The sequence below is a fragment of the Elephas maximus genome, chromosome 6 (assembly GCF_024166365.1).
Source record: "Elephas maximus indicus isolate mEleMax1 chromosome 6, mEleMax1 primary haplotype, whole genome shotgun sequence".
NCBI lineage: Eukaryota > Metazoa > Chordata > Mammalia > Proboscidea > Elephantidae > Elephas > Elephas maximus.
In genome coordinates this window covers 30,808,034-30,824,965 of record NC_064824.1, presented here as the reverse complement: position 1 = coordinate 30,824,965, position 16,932 = coordinate 30,808,034, and the positions used below count along the sequence as shown (strand labels likewise).

Below are 16,932 nucleotides of genomic sequence, written 5' to 3'. Positions count from 1 at the left end.
AAAGGCCGTGTGGCTGGCCTCTGCTGAAGTCTTGTTTTTCTGTTGCTGATCGGGGCACGTGGAGAACTCAACTTTCAACTACTTCCTGAGGTTAGGGGGGTAGAAGAGAGGAATCACACTTTTTTTTTTAATTAAGCAATTGACAATTTTGATTCCTCCCAAGTCACTCAGAGACCTGTGTGGAAACACTATTCACAGACCACAGGTTTCTCCCTGGTGGCCTAAGAAAAAGATTTTCTTAGCTTGAGGGAAGGTTCAGTTTCCTGTTGTTGTCACAGCTTGGATGCTAATTACCTTCAGCACCACGGCAAACACTTTATGCTCCAGGTTCACAAGCACAGACCCAATATAACCATGTTCTTCATGGACCATGGGCTTAAAAAACCAAAAACCATATTCTCAGCTTTCCAATACATGAAGTAGCAGAAGTGGACAGAATGTTATGAAGTGACCTCTATTATCCTCAGAGTACGGGTGGCTGGAGCTGCTAATACTGGCACAGGAAAGACTAGCCAATTTTATTGGTAAAAGTAACATCTACCTTAAACATGGTCAGTGCTCCGGGACAGCCCACAGTAGGAAGGCTTATTGCTGGGGCTGTGGGATATCTGAAGCTGTCCTTAGGAAGGTTTGAAGTCTGGGCCAAATCATCGTATTTTCTTTGCCTTCTCCTGCTCCTACCATTTTTAGATACATGAAATCAGATTCAAGAGTATGAAAAATAACAGGGCATCATCATACAGGCTACGGAATGTGTTCCTAAGTGCAAAGGGGGTGGGAGACAATGGAGATTTCATTAGTGTTCCTATGTGATTGTCAGGGATGGAGGTGGTGGCTTGGGGCTACCTTCACAATTTCTCACCGACTGTCCCTTGGCAGAATTCAACTCCTACATAATAAACCAGGAGTCTAAAGCAAAAACTTTACAAGGATTCCAACTGCAAAAGTTCAATATTCAGAGAAACTGATAAACCATGGGATTGCAGCTTTTTAAAAATCTCTATGCCCTGGTATGATTGAAGGATATTCTAGCTGTAAGTGCTGGCTCTAATTACGTGTCTTCTCCATTTTTGACTCTCTGCAGGGCAAAAATAGTAAACATTTGTCACGCCTCAGAAGGAAATGATTATCATAGTCCTCATTCTTCCTCGTTCCCTGGGCGTGTCTCCTTAGTCTGACGTGGTTCTAAGGCCGTTCCAAATTCCGACCCGAGAAGTACAGTATTCATAATCAGGACGTGTGGGGAGGCTGAAGATTCTCTGGATCGAGTGGGACTCTGCAAATACTGAAGAGTGAGCGAACATCTGTGCCAGAATCCGATAACACCTGTTGCTCTTCGGTTTCAAAGGAAGCCCCTAGTCTGGGCTGGAATCAAGCCAGTCTCCCGGTAAGGTGCAGATGGCAGACCCCACTTTTTAGATTGCCCAGAAGTTTGACTTTGTTGGCTAACAAGCGGGGAAAGTCTTTTATAAATAAATCATTTGAGTTAAATGTGATAACTGCGTGTTTCAATATGTAAGTTAAAATGCAAATCCTTTACCTAACCAAGCCTAATGTTCTTTTTTTAGTTGCCGGATTGTAATTATGTTCATACTGCAAATCGTCTACAACTGACTGGTATTAACTTTATGAGCACAAGGTAACATGAAGCATACCCACAAGGAAGAGCTCCCACAGAGAAACGGGTGCTTTTTAGGACATTTGTAAAATGAGGTGGTTTACCGTACTTCATCCTCAGTAAGGCTGAAACAGAAATCTTCAGGACAGGTTACTAAGTCTTTAATACCGAAATTAATTAAAAAAAACATTTTTTTTTTTAAAATTTAAAAAAGACCAAGTGAGTCTGTACTTGTAAACATTTATTCTCTTGAACTGAAAAAGGCTTGCATCAGCACACATTGTACAGCCTTGCGAATTACACAGAAATTGAAAAAAAGGTTCCTTGTTCATAAGTGCAAAGAATCTTTGATGTCCAGTGATCCGCTGCAGACAACGAAAACAAATTTTAAACCACTGAAGAAGTTTCCAGCACTCACCAAATGCATTTCCTTAGGTGACTAAATAGGATCCACAAGGAGGAGAATGCAACTAAGTGGCATTTACTTATTGGAGGGACACTTAAAAAAAACAAAAGTGTTAAGTATTTTCCTGCTTAGAATGATTTCTACTCCCCTTTGAATCTAAGTGGTCTGATTAAGTGGTGTGAAGAACATAATTTACTTTATACTAATGTTCATGCTACCTAAATGAGTCAGGAAAGGACCTGATGAGGGAGTTCCATGTTTTCTGGAAATTGTTTCTATGTTTAGGGATTCAGGGGAAGAGTAATCTTCTATCTGTGGGCTCTCCTTAGTGATCCCCAACTCCCAAAAAAGACAGTGAACGGTTTTGACTTGGTTGTTCCGCTCCTGCATTCTTTCCCCCCCCCCAAATTCTAAGTTGGGTCATACTGTGCTGGCTGCAAAAAGAAATACAGGTTGCAACTGGTTATAATCATTTTGAAGGATAATTTGCTGTACAATAGAGCTTTGGATCTGATACAAGAATTTGGAAATAGAAAACAAAATAACTATAAAAGTTAGGAGGCATTTGAACAGCATTTCCTCAGAAAAAGCTGCTAATTCTGTATCATTCCGATGTGGATTCCTACAGTCATTTGGGGCAAAATGCATCTTTCTTCCCCCTTTGCTGGATCACTGGCCTTTCTTCAGAAGCTATAACGCCATGCCCACACGTCCTAGGAGTCTCTATAACGTTAACAGAGCTCCAAACACCAAACCAATCAGAGATGAGAGAGGACAAGGGAATCATAAAGGTGAAGGGGCCGAAGGTGGCTCTGTTACTGAGAACTTGCCCTTTCCAAAATGTGGAAGTCATAGTGCTTCCTGCTTGTTCTCAGCTTAAACTTGTTCACTGAGTTAACTTGTTTCTTCAATGCGTTCTGCGCAGCTGAAATGGACGGGAATGTGGCTAAGACGGTGTATGTGGAGGCCAAGTCACTGGGTTTAGAGCGTTCAGGGTTGACAGTGCTGTCCCCACTGCCACAGCAGAGGGGGTGACGCCGCAGCTGGGGCTGGGACTGAGGGTCCCGGAGCCACCGGATCTTGGCGCCAATTTTAAAAAGTTCTCCAAAAAGCTTCTCGGCTTCCGTTCGAGTTATTCCATCTGGTAATTCAGTAATTTCCAAGACCTTCCCAACAACTAGAATGAAAACGGTATAGAATTAACACATCCTTGTTACCAAAAAGGGATGCTGGTGGCATAGTAGTTAAGAGCTATGTCTGCTAACCAAAAGGTCGGCAGTTCGAATCCACCAGGTGCTCCTTAGAAACTCTACGGGGCAGTTTTACTCTGTCCTATAGGGTGGCTATGAGTCCGAATTGACTCGACGGCATTTGTTTTTTTTGGTGTTTACCAAAAGGAGCCGTAGTGGCACAGCGGTTAAGAGCTTGGCTGCTAACCGTAAGGTCGGCAGTTCGAATCCTGTGGTTGCTCCCTGGAAACCCTGTGGGGCAGTTCTGTTCTGTCCTGTAGGGTTGCTTTGAGTCAGAGTTGACTCAACAGTAATGGGTTTTGGTTTGTTACTAAAAAGGTAGGTAAAAAGTACTGTAGACCTAAATGTGAGTAGGAAATGAATAGAATTTTCTGAAACCATTCACATCTACACAATTGTTATGGCCACCTTTTAAATTATTCCCATGTAACCCTCAGGCAGGGGGTATAAAGCTAACGGTGTTAAGCTACCAGTTGCAGTTTTCACTGACGGCTGCCCATACACAAGGCAGTACTGTACTGTGTACTCTCTAAATTCGGTGTGTGATCTCAGGCAGATTGCTGACCTTCACGGTCCCATTATCAAATAAAGACAATGCACTAACCGCCCCAAGGCTGTTGTGCACAGAAAACTAAGGTACATACTTGAAAGCACTTTCCCATGGGAGCAGCAATATATTTGACCATTCATACTCTCTCTCACGTAAATGTAAGGACTACTCCCTTTCTCAAAGAATACAGAGGTGAAGAGTCACCTGGCAAGGAATTTCGCCCTAACCCGCACAATGCTTCTCCCGTCGGTCCCCTTACCTTCCTAAACCCACCTGAACTGACTATACTCTCACATCTGACATGAGTCAAAATTAGAAGAACGTATCTGAGCATCCTAAGTTTTAGATGCCATCATGTTCTATGGCTCATGGGGAGACTCCAGGAAGAGGAAAAACCATTTCTGTGGGGTGGAACATTTTCAGTGACTGCCAGACTGGTCAACAGTTTGTAGAACCACATCCAGTCGCCCCCCAGAGACACACCTGCTTCTCCTGCGCCTAGGTCAGTGGATGCAGCTTTTTTAGCTTGTTTCCTTCCTCGGTTTCCATGCCTGTTGCCAGGCTGACCCTGGAAACCCACAAGTGGATAAGAAATGAGGTTAAGAATGCTGAAAAATGTGTTTGGAATGTTTAAAAACTTAACACTTAGGCATACTCCATCTGGGTTTTGTACTTCAGCCCCCAAAAAACAATCCCAGGCCTTCTGAATTCTGCTTCTGTGGCAATGGCATCTCTGCCCCTCACGATGACCAGTCACTTGCTGCTTGTCTTTTATAAGCAAGGGTGCCCTAATCTCCTAGCCACCACCCACCTTTGGGGAGCACTAGGGAATTACTGCTCAGCCAAGCGTGCCCCACCTCCCCCCCTGCTCTGCCCTCGGTGGGGCCAGGCATCACGTTTACAAACCAGCAGGCGGAGGCACAGAGCTCTCCTGTGTGTGTACCTCCCACACCCCCAGCAATGGAGGTATGACGTTTGACCAGCGAAGCCTAAAAAGTCAGACGGCTGGCTTTCCTACCTGCTGGTTTGGAATGTGTCCATGCAGGACGGCAGGTGGATTGTACTGCAGTGGTTGGCCAAGTAGTGGGTATCTGGTATCTCCTGAAAGTCAATAAAAAATATTTCTATGTTTTTCTCTATTCAGTTATAAAGTTGCTTCCCACAGCTTCCTAAGTTGTTCAAAACAATTAAAATGAACAGGGGAAGATCATGTTTGGGAGAATAAAACAAGTGTAAGTATTGACATGCTTTTTTAAAAGAATTAAGAATTTCCATATTCCTTTCAAGAGCTGGGGTAAGCTTCTGAAAAGACTAATTGCTGTGGTTATTAAGGAGGGTGAGTGGTGGGAACTGGGTGCACAGGGGACAAACAGGGAAAGGTTTCCCTGCATAATTTTTCTTCTTGTATACTTTCTCAAATACTTGATTTTTGAACCATGTCAATGTATTATTCAAAAAATTAAATATATTTTTAAAAAGTGGGTAAAAATGAAAGGTGAAAAAATTGAAGATATGGAAGAGAAAGAATCTGAGAACACTTTATGACACTAAATCCTAACATCCCATATGAAATCCACCAAAATAACTGTAACCACCCATCCCACCCATAGTGGCACTAAAATTCATCTGTTTCTATTTTTAATATAACTTAAATTTCAGGGGAAGAAAAGAACCTGATAAACATTAAGCTCTTTATCATTCTAAATTCACTGTCAACTACTGTAAGTATATGTATTCATACATTTACATATACTCACACATTTTACAGTTTTTTAGTTGTAAAAATATATATAATACAACATTTGCCAATTCAGCACTTTTCAGGCGTACAATTTAATGACATCAATTACATTTTTACACAGTTTTAACCATTGGGTATATTTACATTCAAAGTCCAGGGTCTGTTCTCAACCTCTCTTTAAAGTCTGTATTTATAATTTCAACTTGCTTAGACAGAGTGGCACGGTTCTTAAGTTAGTCACGAGCAAGTGTCCCCTTCCTAAATCAGTAAGTGTGGGGTAGTCAAGATGAAGATCTTCCAATTATTGTTTCACTAAAGCTATCACGTGCTAAGGGCTTAATAAATACTGCTGCAAAAGCTTTGTCCTGGAGAACAGTTAAGTTTTCACTTGTGTTACATTCTCATTTTATTTATTTTTTTATAATTTATTACTCTTTTTTTTATTGTACTTTAGATGAAGGTTTACAAAACAGATTAGCTTCTCATTGAACAATTAGTACACATAACTGTTTTGTGACACTGGTTATATTCTCATTTTGTTTTAACCACAAATCCCCAAATTTAGCACCTTCTTTGGAGGGGAATTATGGGTAAGTTGCTAGGAAATCTTATACCTTTTCTCTTAATAGCTTTATAACAGAAGAAGCAAGGTGTGGACTGCCTACCTCACCTTCCGTCCATCGGCTCTTTTCTAATGAACACTGTGAAGGTGCCTGGCGAGCTCCCTGGCAGGACACACCCAAGCCAGCCATGCTCGTTCCCTCCCAAGCTCCAGTTGAAGGGTACAGACATGACAGGGGACTTGGCACTGAGATCAGAGATGTAATGTGACCCATGACAATGCATAAGATTCAATTGTAAATAAATTAGTTAACTGTTACAATAATAAAGTTAAAAAAATTAATAAAGCTCAAAAACTTAGTATTAACAGTATACAAGGAAAGTTGCTTAAAAATTCTGGGAAACCCCTGGACAAGGACACCTAAGATTTAGTCCTTTGGAGCAGCAGTCTTTTCAAATATGGAGATGATGTGAGAAACTGAAGACTGGACACCCTTCCTTACAGGCTGGGTGATGGGCTCCTTTTGGGGGCATTCATACTAGACGATGCATCTCTGTATTACTGTATTGCCATGCACTGTTTCGACGTATTTCTTATAACATGCTTTGTTTTTCTAGATTATTAATTTGTTTGTAGAAAATCTGAAAATAGGGAATTATAAAGGACAAAAGTAAAAACTACTCTGATAATTCCATCCCTGCTAGCATTTTGGTGTGTCTTTTCAGACTCTGTTCTATATACATTCATGTTTGCACATACGTGTGTGTGTATTCTGTAACTTGAAAAAAAAAAAAAAACAGAAATAATTAACATACAATAAAAGGTAGATCTTTAGTGCTGAGTGTGATGAATTCTGACAATTATAAAAACGTGTAAGATGACCCAAAAAATACATAGAAGATGTCTGCCCCCTGAGAAGTCCTCTCAAGCTCCTTTCCAGTCAGTTCCATGCCCCATTCTCACCACTATCTCATTTCCAACATCACAGATTGGTTTTGCCTGCAGTTGGATGTCATATAATTGTAATCACATAGTATGTATTTTTTTTGGGTCTGGTTTGTTTTCTGCTTGACTCTGAGATTTATCCATGTTGTTGAGTGTCAGTCAACTTGACGGCACTGCATTTGGTTTTTGGTTTGAATGTCAGTAGAATAAAAAGTTTTGGTTTTGTTGCTGAGTAGCATTCCATTTTAAGGACATGCCACAATTTTTTAAATTTATTTTCTTGTTGAAGGCCATTTAGGTCACGTTCAGTTTAAGCTATTATAAAATAAGATTGTTAGAAATACTCTTATACAAGCCTCTGTAGACATATTTCATTTCTCTTGGGTAAATACCTAGAAGTAGAACTGCTGTGGTGTACGGTAAATGATTACATTTTAAGAAACTGCCAAACCTTTTCCCAAAGTGGTTGTGGCATTTTATACTCCCATCACGAATATGTTAGTTTTAGTTGCTCAGTGTCTTCTTCAACATTTGGTATTGGTAGTCTTTTTGATTTAGTCATTCTAGTGCATTTGTGAAGTGATACCTCATTCTGGTCTTAATATTCATCTCCTTAATGACTAATGATGTTGAGCACCTTCGGGGGTTTACTGGACATCTGTTTATCTTCTTTGGTGAAATGTCTGTGTAATTTGTTTTTTAAAATCATTCAACATGTTCTGCATATTAACCCCTTTAATGATCCTTTAAAACAGGATTTCTAGATAGCCGCACAGTATTCCTTATGTGGATACGCTATAATTTAACTGATCCTCACTGAGGGACACTTAGGTTGTCTCTGAATTCTTCTGCTATAGAACAAAGTCTTCTGTACATAAATCTTTGTGTGCATTATCCTTAGGATAAATTCCAGGATATAAAATTCAGTTTCCATATTATTTTATATTTGTCTGCTTATGTTTGTTCCTCCAACTAGACTGAGGGTCAATCAGGGCGAGGATTTGGCCTTATCTTTGTAATTAAGGGCACGATATGTTCTTAATAAATGTGTTTTGAATAAACTCTTGATATATGTTGTTCTAATATAGAAATTAGAAATATGGGACAGATACAGAACATTATTTATTATTATAAGGAATAGAACCTTGGCAGCGCAGTGGTTAAGAGCCTCGCTGCTAACCAAAATGTCGGCAGTTCGAACCCACCAGCCACTCCTTGGAAACCCTATGGAACAGTTCTACTCTGCCCTACAGGGTCGCTATGAGTCAGAATTGACTTGATGGCAACAGTTTTTTTTCTTTTTTTGGTTTTATAGGGAATAGATTCTAAGAATAAGTTAAAACCATTTTAATTCTAGTATTTAAATAATTACTGACTGACTCAATAAATTTCAGATCATGTTCTCTGTGAAAATCGGATTTTCCCTTTTAGCTGTGTATCTCATCTCAAAGTAAAGCTTGCTTATAATCAAGACATTTCTAGTGTTTAGCAAGAAGGCACAAGGAAAAATTACGCCAGTTTCACAAATGAAATTAGAGTCTTAGTGATGAAACATGAAGGCTGCAACTCTGTGTGGTAATGAACACACATATGCTTAATGGAGGTGAAAATGCAGTCCTGACAGACAACTGACAAGTGATTGGCAATGGATGTCTTTAAACTCCTTGAAACTGTGACTAGTTTCACACACACTTACCTTGCCCAGGGACAAAAGGTCTAGAAAACTGGGGTATGATGGAAAGTGGTGGTCCAGAGGGACGTATAGCTTTCAGGGTGGACAGCTGAGCTGGTGCTGGCGACTGAGCTGGTGAAATAATGGGGCTACTGAGTTGAGGGCTGTGCTGTAATTACAATACATCAAGAAAACGAGTCAGCACTTTTGGCAGGCTTTTTGAAAATTTCTTTTGGATAAAAACTTTTTATTCTTCCTGATGGCAAATGTGTACTTACTATAAAAAAGTTCAAGCATTATAGAAATATATGAAATGTGTCATGTCCAAGTCCCAAAGATAAACTCCAGTAATAGATTATTTCTATGCATACGCATTTATACATACATTAAAAAAATGGGGACAGACTGTTCACCCTATTTTTTTAAACTTGCTTTTGTATGTAACAATAATCTTATAGATATTTTTCCATGAGAAAATACATACATTTACCTCATTTTTTTCCATGTTAAATGTTATTTTAAATTTTATATTTAAACAATTTCATCCTTAGAGAATAGTTGCAAAATAGTACAAAGAATTCCCAGAATTGCCCAGTGTTAAGATTTTATTACACCTGCTTTCTCTCCTGCCCCCTTGAGATATACATACATAGACACGTATGACTATTATTATTTTTTCTGGACTGTTTGAGAGTGAGCTGCATATATGATGCCACCCCTTTATCCCAAAATATTTACTGCCTATTACCTAAAAAAAAAAAAAAAGGGAAAATTTCTTATATAACCACAATAAAATGATCAAAATCAGGATACTAACAACACTATTACTTAATCTGCTTGGTAAAGTACAGAGTCAGAGGAAAAGAGGAAGACCCTCGATGAGATGGATTAACACAGTGGCTGCCAACAATGGGCTCAAGCATAACGATGACTGTGAGGATGGCACAGGACCAGGCAGTGTTTTGTTCTGTTGTACATAGGGTCACCATGAGTCAGAACTGACTTGACGGCACCTAACAACGTTATTTAATCTACAGACTTTATTCGGATTTTCTCAATTGTTATTTTATAGAATGTCCCTCAGTTTGGGTTTGTCTGCTATCTCCATGCCACAAGTAAGTTCATGTGATATAGTCTGGGAAGGAACACCAGAAGCGATGTGGTGTCCTTCTCAATGCATCCTATCCGGAGGAGCGTTATGTCCATCTTCCTCACAGCACTGGTGATGCTCATGTCAATCGCTGGGTTAAAATGGTGTCTGCCAGGTTTCTCTATGGCAACATTATTTTTTCCTTTATAGTTATGAGTATCTTATGGAGAAATACTGTATGAAAATATTCTGCTTATCACATTTCTATACTACGTTAGCACTCAGTGATGCTTCTTGCCTAGTGGTTTCTCAGTGGTAATTTCCTAATTCCATCATTCCTTCTACATTTATTAGTCTCCTTTGTGTTCTTCCCCATTTATTGAATTATTTATTTCTATCAGTATTGCCTCAAGGATTTGTATTTTATTCTATGGGTTACCACTCATTTTTATCATTATTTTCATGCCTTAAGTCTTCAAACCTGTATCCCTTGCCATGTCCCATCATTCATCCAGCATGCCCCTACTTGATGACACAGCAAGATGTCCTGGGCTCATTTTGTACTTGCCCCACCCCAAAACTGGCCACTGTCATTTCTCCTTTTAGTGGAGACAGGTACTTAGAAGCTACCTTCTGGGTAGTAGGGGGGAGCCTATTCTTTATACCTATTGATGAATGTCAAGACTGTTTCCAATTTTTCAATGTTACAACAGGGAAGCAAAAAATAACCTACTATATATATTTTTGTATACTTGTTCCATAATTCTTACTAGGTAAATCTGCAGAAGTGAATTTGTGGATCAAAGGCTATGAACCTTCCACATTTTGAAAAATGTTATTAAAGTGCATTCCAAAAACAGTTGTACCAATTTACACTACCAAATGCACACCAAGAATGTATACGAGAACTTATAATTGGATATTGCTGCCAACATGTAAACTATTAGTCTTCCTAAATTTTCCCAATTATACTGACAAAAATATTTTTATATTTTCATCTGTTTAATGGCCATTTGGCCTTTTATAGTTTGTGAACTACCTATAAATGACTTTTGCCCTTTTTATTCTGCTATAACTTTGTCATATGTATTGAAATACCTTTTCTCTATTAAAACATATTTTAAAAACCTTTTAATTCTGTAAAGTTTCAAGCATATAAATGTGTAAAGGGTATAACGAACTTCCATGCACCCATCATCCAACTTCAAATGCAGTTCCCCTGCCTGCTGCTGTGTTTTTCCTGAGGTACTTAAAGCAAATCTCAGGTCTCACACCATTTCACTTACAAATATTTCAGTATATAAATACTTCTAACAGTTACATAATTACAACGCCATCATCACACTAACAACACTAACATATTTAAATATCTTCTTTTTGCGCAAAATCTTTTGACTCTTCAGTATCCAAACAAGATCCATACGTTGCATCTGACTGTTACATCTCTTAAGTCTTCTAATTTGTAACAGTTCTAGCCCCCATTTCAAAATGCCATTTATTTTATTAAAGAAATGGGGCCAATTTCCTCAGTACCATATCCCATATAACTTGTACTCTTTTTTTCGCTTTATTTCCTGTGAATCAGCAGCTAGGCTTAGAGGCCTGGTTCGGTTCAGGTTCAATTTTCTGACAAGAGTACAACACAAGTGATGTACTTCCTTCTAAGCCACATTAACCAAAACACCAAACCCATTGCCGTTGAGTTGGCTCTGACTCATAGCGACCCTATAGGACAGAGCAGAACCGCCCCATAGAGTTTCCAAGGAGCGCCTGGTGGATCTGAACTGCCGACCTTTTGGTTATCAGTCGTAGCTCTTAACCACTACGCCACCAGGGTTTCCTACACCACATGAGGAAGCAAATAATGTTTAGAGACCCAACTTTCAGTGCTATGATATTGATCAGTGAGTTCAAGCACTGTCTCCTTAATCCATTCACTTTAAAGCCCCCCATACGCCTCTTACCTAATGTTTTTAACACCCGTTATGATCTTTTCCTTGATCCATTATCTCAGTAGGGCTACCACATGGTGATGTTTCTAACTCTACTGCTGTACCTGCATTTATTAGTTGGGCTTCTTCTGTGATGAAGGATGTTCCCTCATCAACTACCTGGCTGCACTAAAGTTCATATGGGAAAGGTAGGATAAATGCTTGATTCTTTTAATTTTAGATCTATTTTCTCTTCTAATTTTTTAAGTTAAGAATATTTTAGGTATGTAGAAGTTGGGAAATGATACTTAAATATTGAAAGAAATTGTCTGGATATACAGAATGTCCAAAACTTCTTTAACTCATCTACTGGAGAAGATTTCAAATTCACTGTCGAGCCTTGTTGTTGTTAGTTACTATCCAGTTGGCTCCGACTCACGATCGCTTCATGTACAACAGAACAAAACGTTGCCCGGTCCTGCTCCATCTTCATGATCACTGGCATTCTGGAGTCCATTGTTAGGGCCACTGTGTATTCTGAGTGCTTTCTAGCCTAGAGGGCTCATCCTCCGGCACTATATCGAACAAATGTTCTGTTGTGATCCACAAGGTTTTCAAACAGGTTGCCAGGCTTTTCCTCCTGGTCTTTCTTGCCTGGAAGCTCCACTAAAACCTGTCCCCCATGGGTGACCCTGCTGGTATTTAAAATATCAGTGACATAGATTCCAGCATCATAGCAACAAGCAAGCTGCCACAGTACAACAATCTGACAGATAAGTGGTCAAGTGGTCAAGCCTTACAGTTCGATCTTACTGTTGTGCTGTCAAGTTGATTCTGACTCATTGTGATCCAATGTGACAGAGCAGAATGGCCCCGTAGGCTTTCCTAGGCCGTAATCTTTACGGCAGCAGACTGCCAGGTCTTTTTTCCCATGGAGCAGCTGGTGGGTTCAAACTGCCAACCTTTCGGTTAGCAGCCACCTCAACTTGGCAAGTTTCAATATGATAATGAACAAAAGAAGCATCTTACCTGGACAATATTGTCCACATTGCTAAATTCCACACACTTCGGTCCTCTCTGGTGATCACAGTAATATTTGTTTTGTTTCCACTGGGGGGGTGAGTGGGCACGAGACTGTGGATTGTTGGGTACACTGAGCTGCATCATCACCATTCCTCCACCAGGTGGCGGAGGTGGCACAGCTGAAAAATAGAATTAGACCAGTGTGTTTTAGCAAATAAGCCTGTTATCTTTGAACACCTGGATAACGGCAATAATTTTACATTTCTGAACAAAATCTGACTATTAGATATGTAAGCCAGATTTATGCCCCAGTACTTCATACTGTGTGTGTTTAACAAAGCATTAAAATTGACCCCATACTCAAAAACATCTCATTTATCCTAAAAATAACAGGCCTAGAGTTACTCAGGAAAAGGCAGTTACCTCCTGCAGGGCCCAGTAGACAGGAGCACGGCTGAGATATGATCGAAAAAGGTGTTTCACGTTTTAAAAGAAATTAATTTTAAAACAGGCATTATTATAAATACACCAAGAAAAAAACTGGGAAAAATTAGTACTCTAAACAGATACTGACAGTATAGTCGTCTTTATAGAGAATGAATTAGTGTCGATTATATGCACTGAAAACGTTTGGGACATGGACGTCAGAGAGCACGATTTTAGTTCCCTTAAATGTCTGTCCTATGACTCTGGTAAAATTACATACCTTCTTTTACTCTGTGCTTTCTCATCTGAAAAATGAGGCTAGGAAGGCCTCCTGGCTGACTCCATAGTGTTGTGAGGCTCAGATATGTGTAAAAGCACCATGCTAACTGTACCGTGGAGCTAAATGGACCACTGGGTGATTCATTTCTCTTGGGTACTACTAGTGCCGCAGCATTACTAGTGCTACCAACCACGTCTGTGTAAGGCAGGGTCCTGTGCCCTCCCTCCAGGATGACAGTTTACTACGTAACCTTATGGTAGTTTCCAGCTCTCTAGAAATATAATCAACCTGACTGGCTAGACAAACCATTGAAGGGTTGCCAGCTTAGAGGCGTCTCAAAGTTCTCCTCAGTCACAGCAGCCCGTGCTTGATGCAGCCACTATTAGTCATTTATTCCATCATCTTTTATTATCTGTTTTTCAGGGGTCTATTTACTGTCCACAAATCATTACCATGAAACATGGTATTATGATAAAGGTTTGTATGAGGCACTATGCAAGTACAGATCAAAGTAATAGACTGTCTTTAGGACTGGGGAAGCCTTTGTAGAAGAGTAAGTTTTGAGCCAAATTTTAAGGATGTGCAGGGTTTTGGCAAACAGAGAAGGATGGTGGATGTGGATGGGCACTCCAGGCAGAGGGAAGACCAGTACAAAGGTATTTTTGTCATGAAAAAGCACAGTGTATTCTAAAGACAAAGTTCTGTATGACTACACGATATAACTATAAATACGAGGCTTGCTTGCTAGGGAGTTTAGAGAGGGAAGCCATCCAAATTTTTATTCAGAGGAATGATATAATGAGATTTCTGTTTCAGGATGATAATTTTTGAAACTGTGTGTGTGCTGGAGGCAAGTCGGGGATGGGGGAAACATGAGACAAGCAAATAAGAGATTACTACAAATAAGACATGAAAAGTATTGATCAAAACTAGCAACAATGGGGAAAAAAGGAGGACTAAGATTTGAGGAAATGGTAACTACATGAACGTGGGGCAGGGGCAGAGGGAGTTAATTATGACTTTGAAATTTCTGCCTTAGTCTCTAGGTAGAAGGTGAGGTAAGGGATTCAAGAGGAAGAAGTACGGGTGGGAATACTGTCTGATGTGTCTCTGACACACATCAGGGTATGGATATCCAGTAGGCAGTTGGCCATATAGTCTTCTCGTAAAAATAAGATTTGGGAGATGTTGGCAAAAAGCAGTAGTTGAAGCCTTGAGGGTGGCTGGATCACCCAGGGAAAACTTAAAGAGTACTGAGAGGAGTACCTAGGAGAGGATGTCAGAGTATCCACGCATATAAGGCGCCGGGGGGGAACCGTCCAAGGGACGAGGGTCAGGATGGGAGTGTGGGAGTATTAAAACCCATTGCCGTCGAGTCAATTCCAACTCATAGCGACCCTATAGGATGGAGCAGAACTGCCCCCGTAGAATTTCCAAGGAGCACCTGGTGGTTTCAAACTGCCGACCTTTTGGTTAGCAACCATAGCACTTAACCACTATGCCAGGGTTTCCATGTAGTATTTATTAGTAGTAGTTTAGGAAGACAGTGGCTGAACATGTTAACTGTGATTTAGCATGGCACCCTAAATATCCCAAATATATCTTTGTATATAACAAGTTGAGAATCTTTTTTCTAGAAATGCCTAAGGAACTTAATTTAGCTCTTTCTCAAATGGACAAGCCACTGCATGTCCCCCCCTCTGCCCCACCCAGTCGTGATCTACTCATACCTGTGCACTGGTGGCTCTGAAGCTGTTGGGAAGTGCATGGTGAAGTAGTTCGAGGAAACTGGACTTGTTCTGATCCTGGATGTTGCAAGTAACCTACTGATGAGCTATGGGGGAAAATCAAACACAGAATACTGCACAATGAGATGGAGATGGTGTGAAGGTTCTCTGCGCAGTCCAACAATGTTATTTACATAAAATTGCCTTTTGAATTAGTCAGCAGTAAAAGTGAAATCTCATTTAACTCCTTCTTCTAGAAATATAATTAGTTTATTGCATAAAAATCACTATATGCTTACGCAATAGCATTGATTTTTTACAACCAGGAAAAGCCAAACCCTAATTCCATCACTCTTGCAATTTAACAACTTATTTTAAGTATGGCTTTTGTATTGTTCTAATAATTATTTTAAATAGAAAAAAAAAAAAAACTAACTTTATAAAATAAAGACAATTTATTCAGATCTCACTTATATTTTAGAAAAGGGAATATGCAGTTTGATAATAATGAAATCCAGAAAAAACATTTCTTAGAAAATGTACTATCTAAGAAATTCTGACAAATTATAACATAAATACTGAGAAAAACAAACAGCTCTGTTAGTGTAAAACCATTACATTACTGCTGTATTTTTAAACAGTTTTTGAGACTCTAACATGGGATTTGTCATAATATATCTCTAAAGTTTTCTCTTTAGTAAATTCTTTCAGGATAATAGTTTAAAATCATACAGTGATACTATAAATACTTTCCAAGAATTCTCAAATAACCACAAGCCTTAATCTATATATACTAAAACCAAAAACCAACCCACTGCCATCGAGTCAATTTCAAGTCCTAGCGACCCTATAGGACAGAGTAGAACGGTCCCATAGGGTTTCCAAGGATGTAATCTTTAAGGGAGCAGCCTGCAACATCTTTCTCCTACAGAGTGGCTGGGTTTGAACTGCCAACCTTTCAGTTAGCAGCCCAGCACCTTAAACACTGTGTCACCAGGGCTCCTTAATTTACATATAAAATCCTACGATCAGTCTTTTTTCTTCATTTAAACAAGCTCTCTTTAAAAAGTAGTATTTCTTAATCTAGCTTGAACAACTTTTTGTACTTGGACCTCATGTAAATGCATTAAAAATACTACTTTGGATCCAACTACCAAATTATAGAGTAATACAGGGGGACATGTTAAAGACACCATGATGACGCGATCAGTGAAATCCAGGATATGGAAAACCCTATGAATGTGCAAACACATATACAATATTTGCAGGACAGAGGAACATGTACAAATAGTAACTACAAATTTGATGAAATGAAGGGATTATTGTCAAATATTTTTATTTTTTAAATTTATTTTTTAATGTCAAATATTTTTAGATATGGAATAGTAACATGGTTATGTGGTTTTTTAAAAAGACCGTTAAAAAAATTTTTTTTTTTTATACTGAAATACACCCACTTCTCACTTATTGACATGGTTAGTTCCAAAGACCAGGTTGTTAAGCAAAAATTGATGTTATGTGAAAACGGAGGATGACAACATCAGATCACTACTTAACTGCCAAATTACATCATCATATAACTGCCAATCCACTGAGAATCATGGCCCAGCCAAGTTGACACGTAACCTTAATCATCACAGCCTGTGTTACTCTCACCTCATACCCTGGTGTTCGTTATTGCCAGATGTATGCCATTAATGTGCAAAATAGC

At 39.3% G+C, this 16,932-nt stretch overlaps 1 protein-coding gene across 11 annotated transcripts in view; it reads right to left on the bottom strand.

Moving 5' to 3' along the window:
• Positions 1–1,844: 1,844 nt before the first annotated feature.
• Positions 1,845–16,932, bottom strand: part of R3HDM1 (R3H domain containing 1) — a 191,825-nt gene continuing 176,737 nt past the window's right edge. For all 11 annotated transcript variants that reach the window (XM_049889247.1, XM_049889236.1, XM_049889239.1 and 8 more), the window contains 6 exons: positions 15,225–15,328; positions 12,795–12,967; positions 8,769–8,913; positions 4,843–4,925; positions 4,308–4,392; positions 1,845–3,201 (listed from right to left, as the gene is read on the bottom strand). In XM_049889247.1, coding sequence (XP_049745204.1) covers positions 2,840–3,201; positions 4,308–4,392; positions 4,843–4,925; positions 8,769–8,913; positions 12,795–12,967; positions 15,225–15,328 — 952 coding nt within the window. In that variant the 3' untranslated portion in view covers positions 1,845–2,839. The remainder of the gene's footprint in view (positions 3,202–4,307; positions 4,393–4,842; positions 4,926–8,768; positions 8,914–12,794; positions 12,968–15,224; positions 15,329–16,932) is intronic.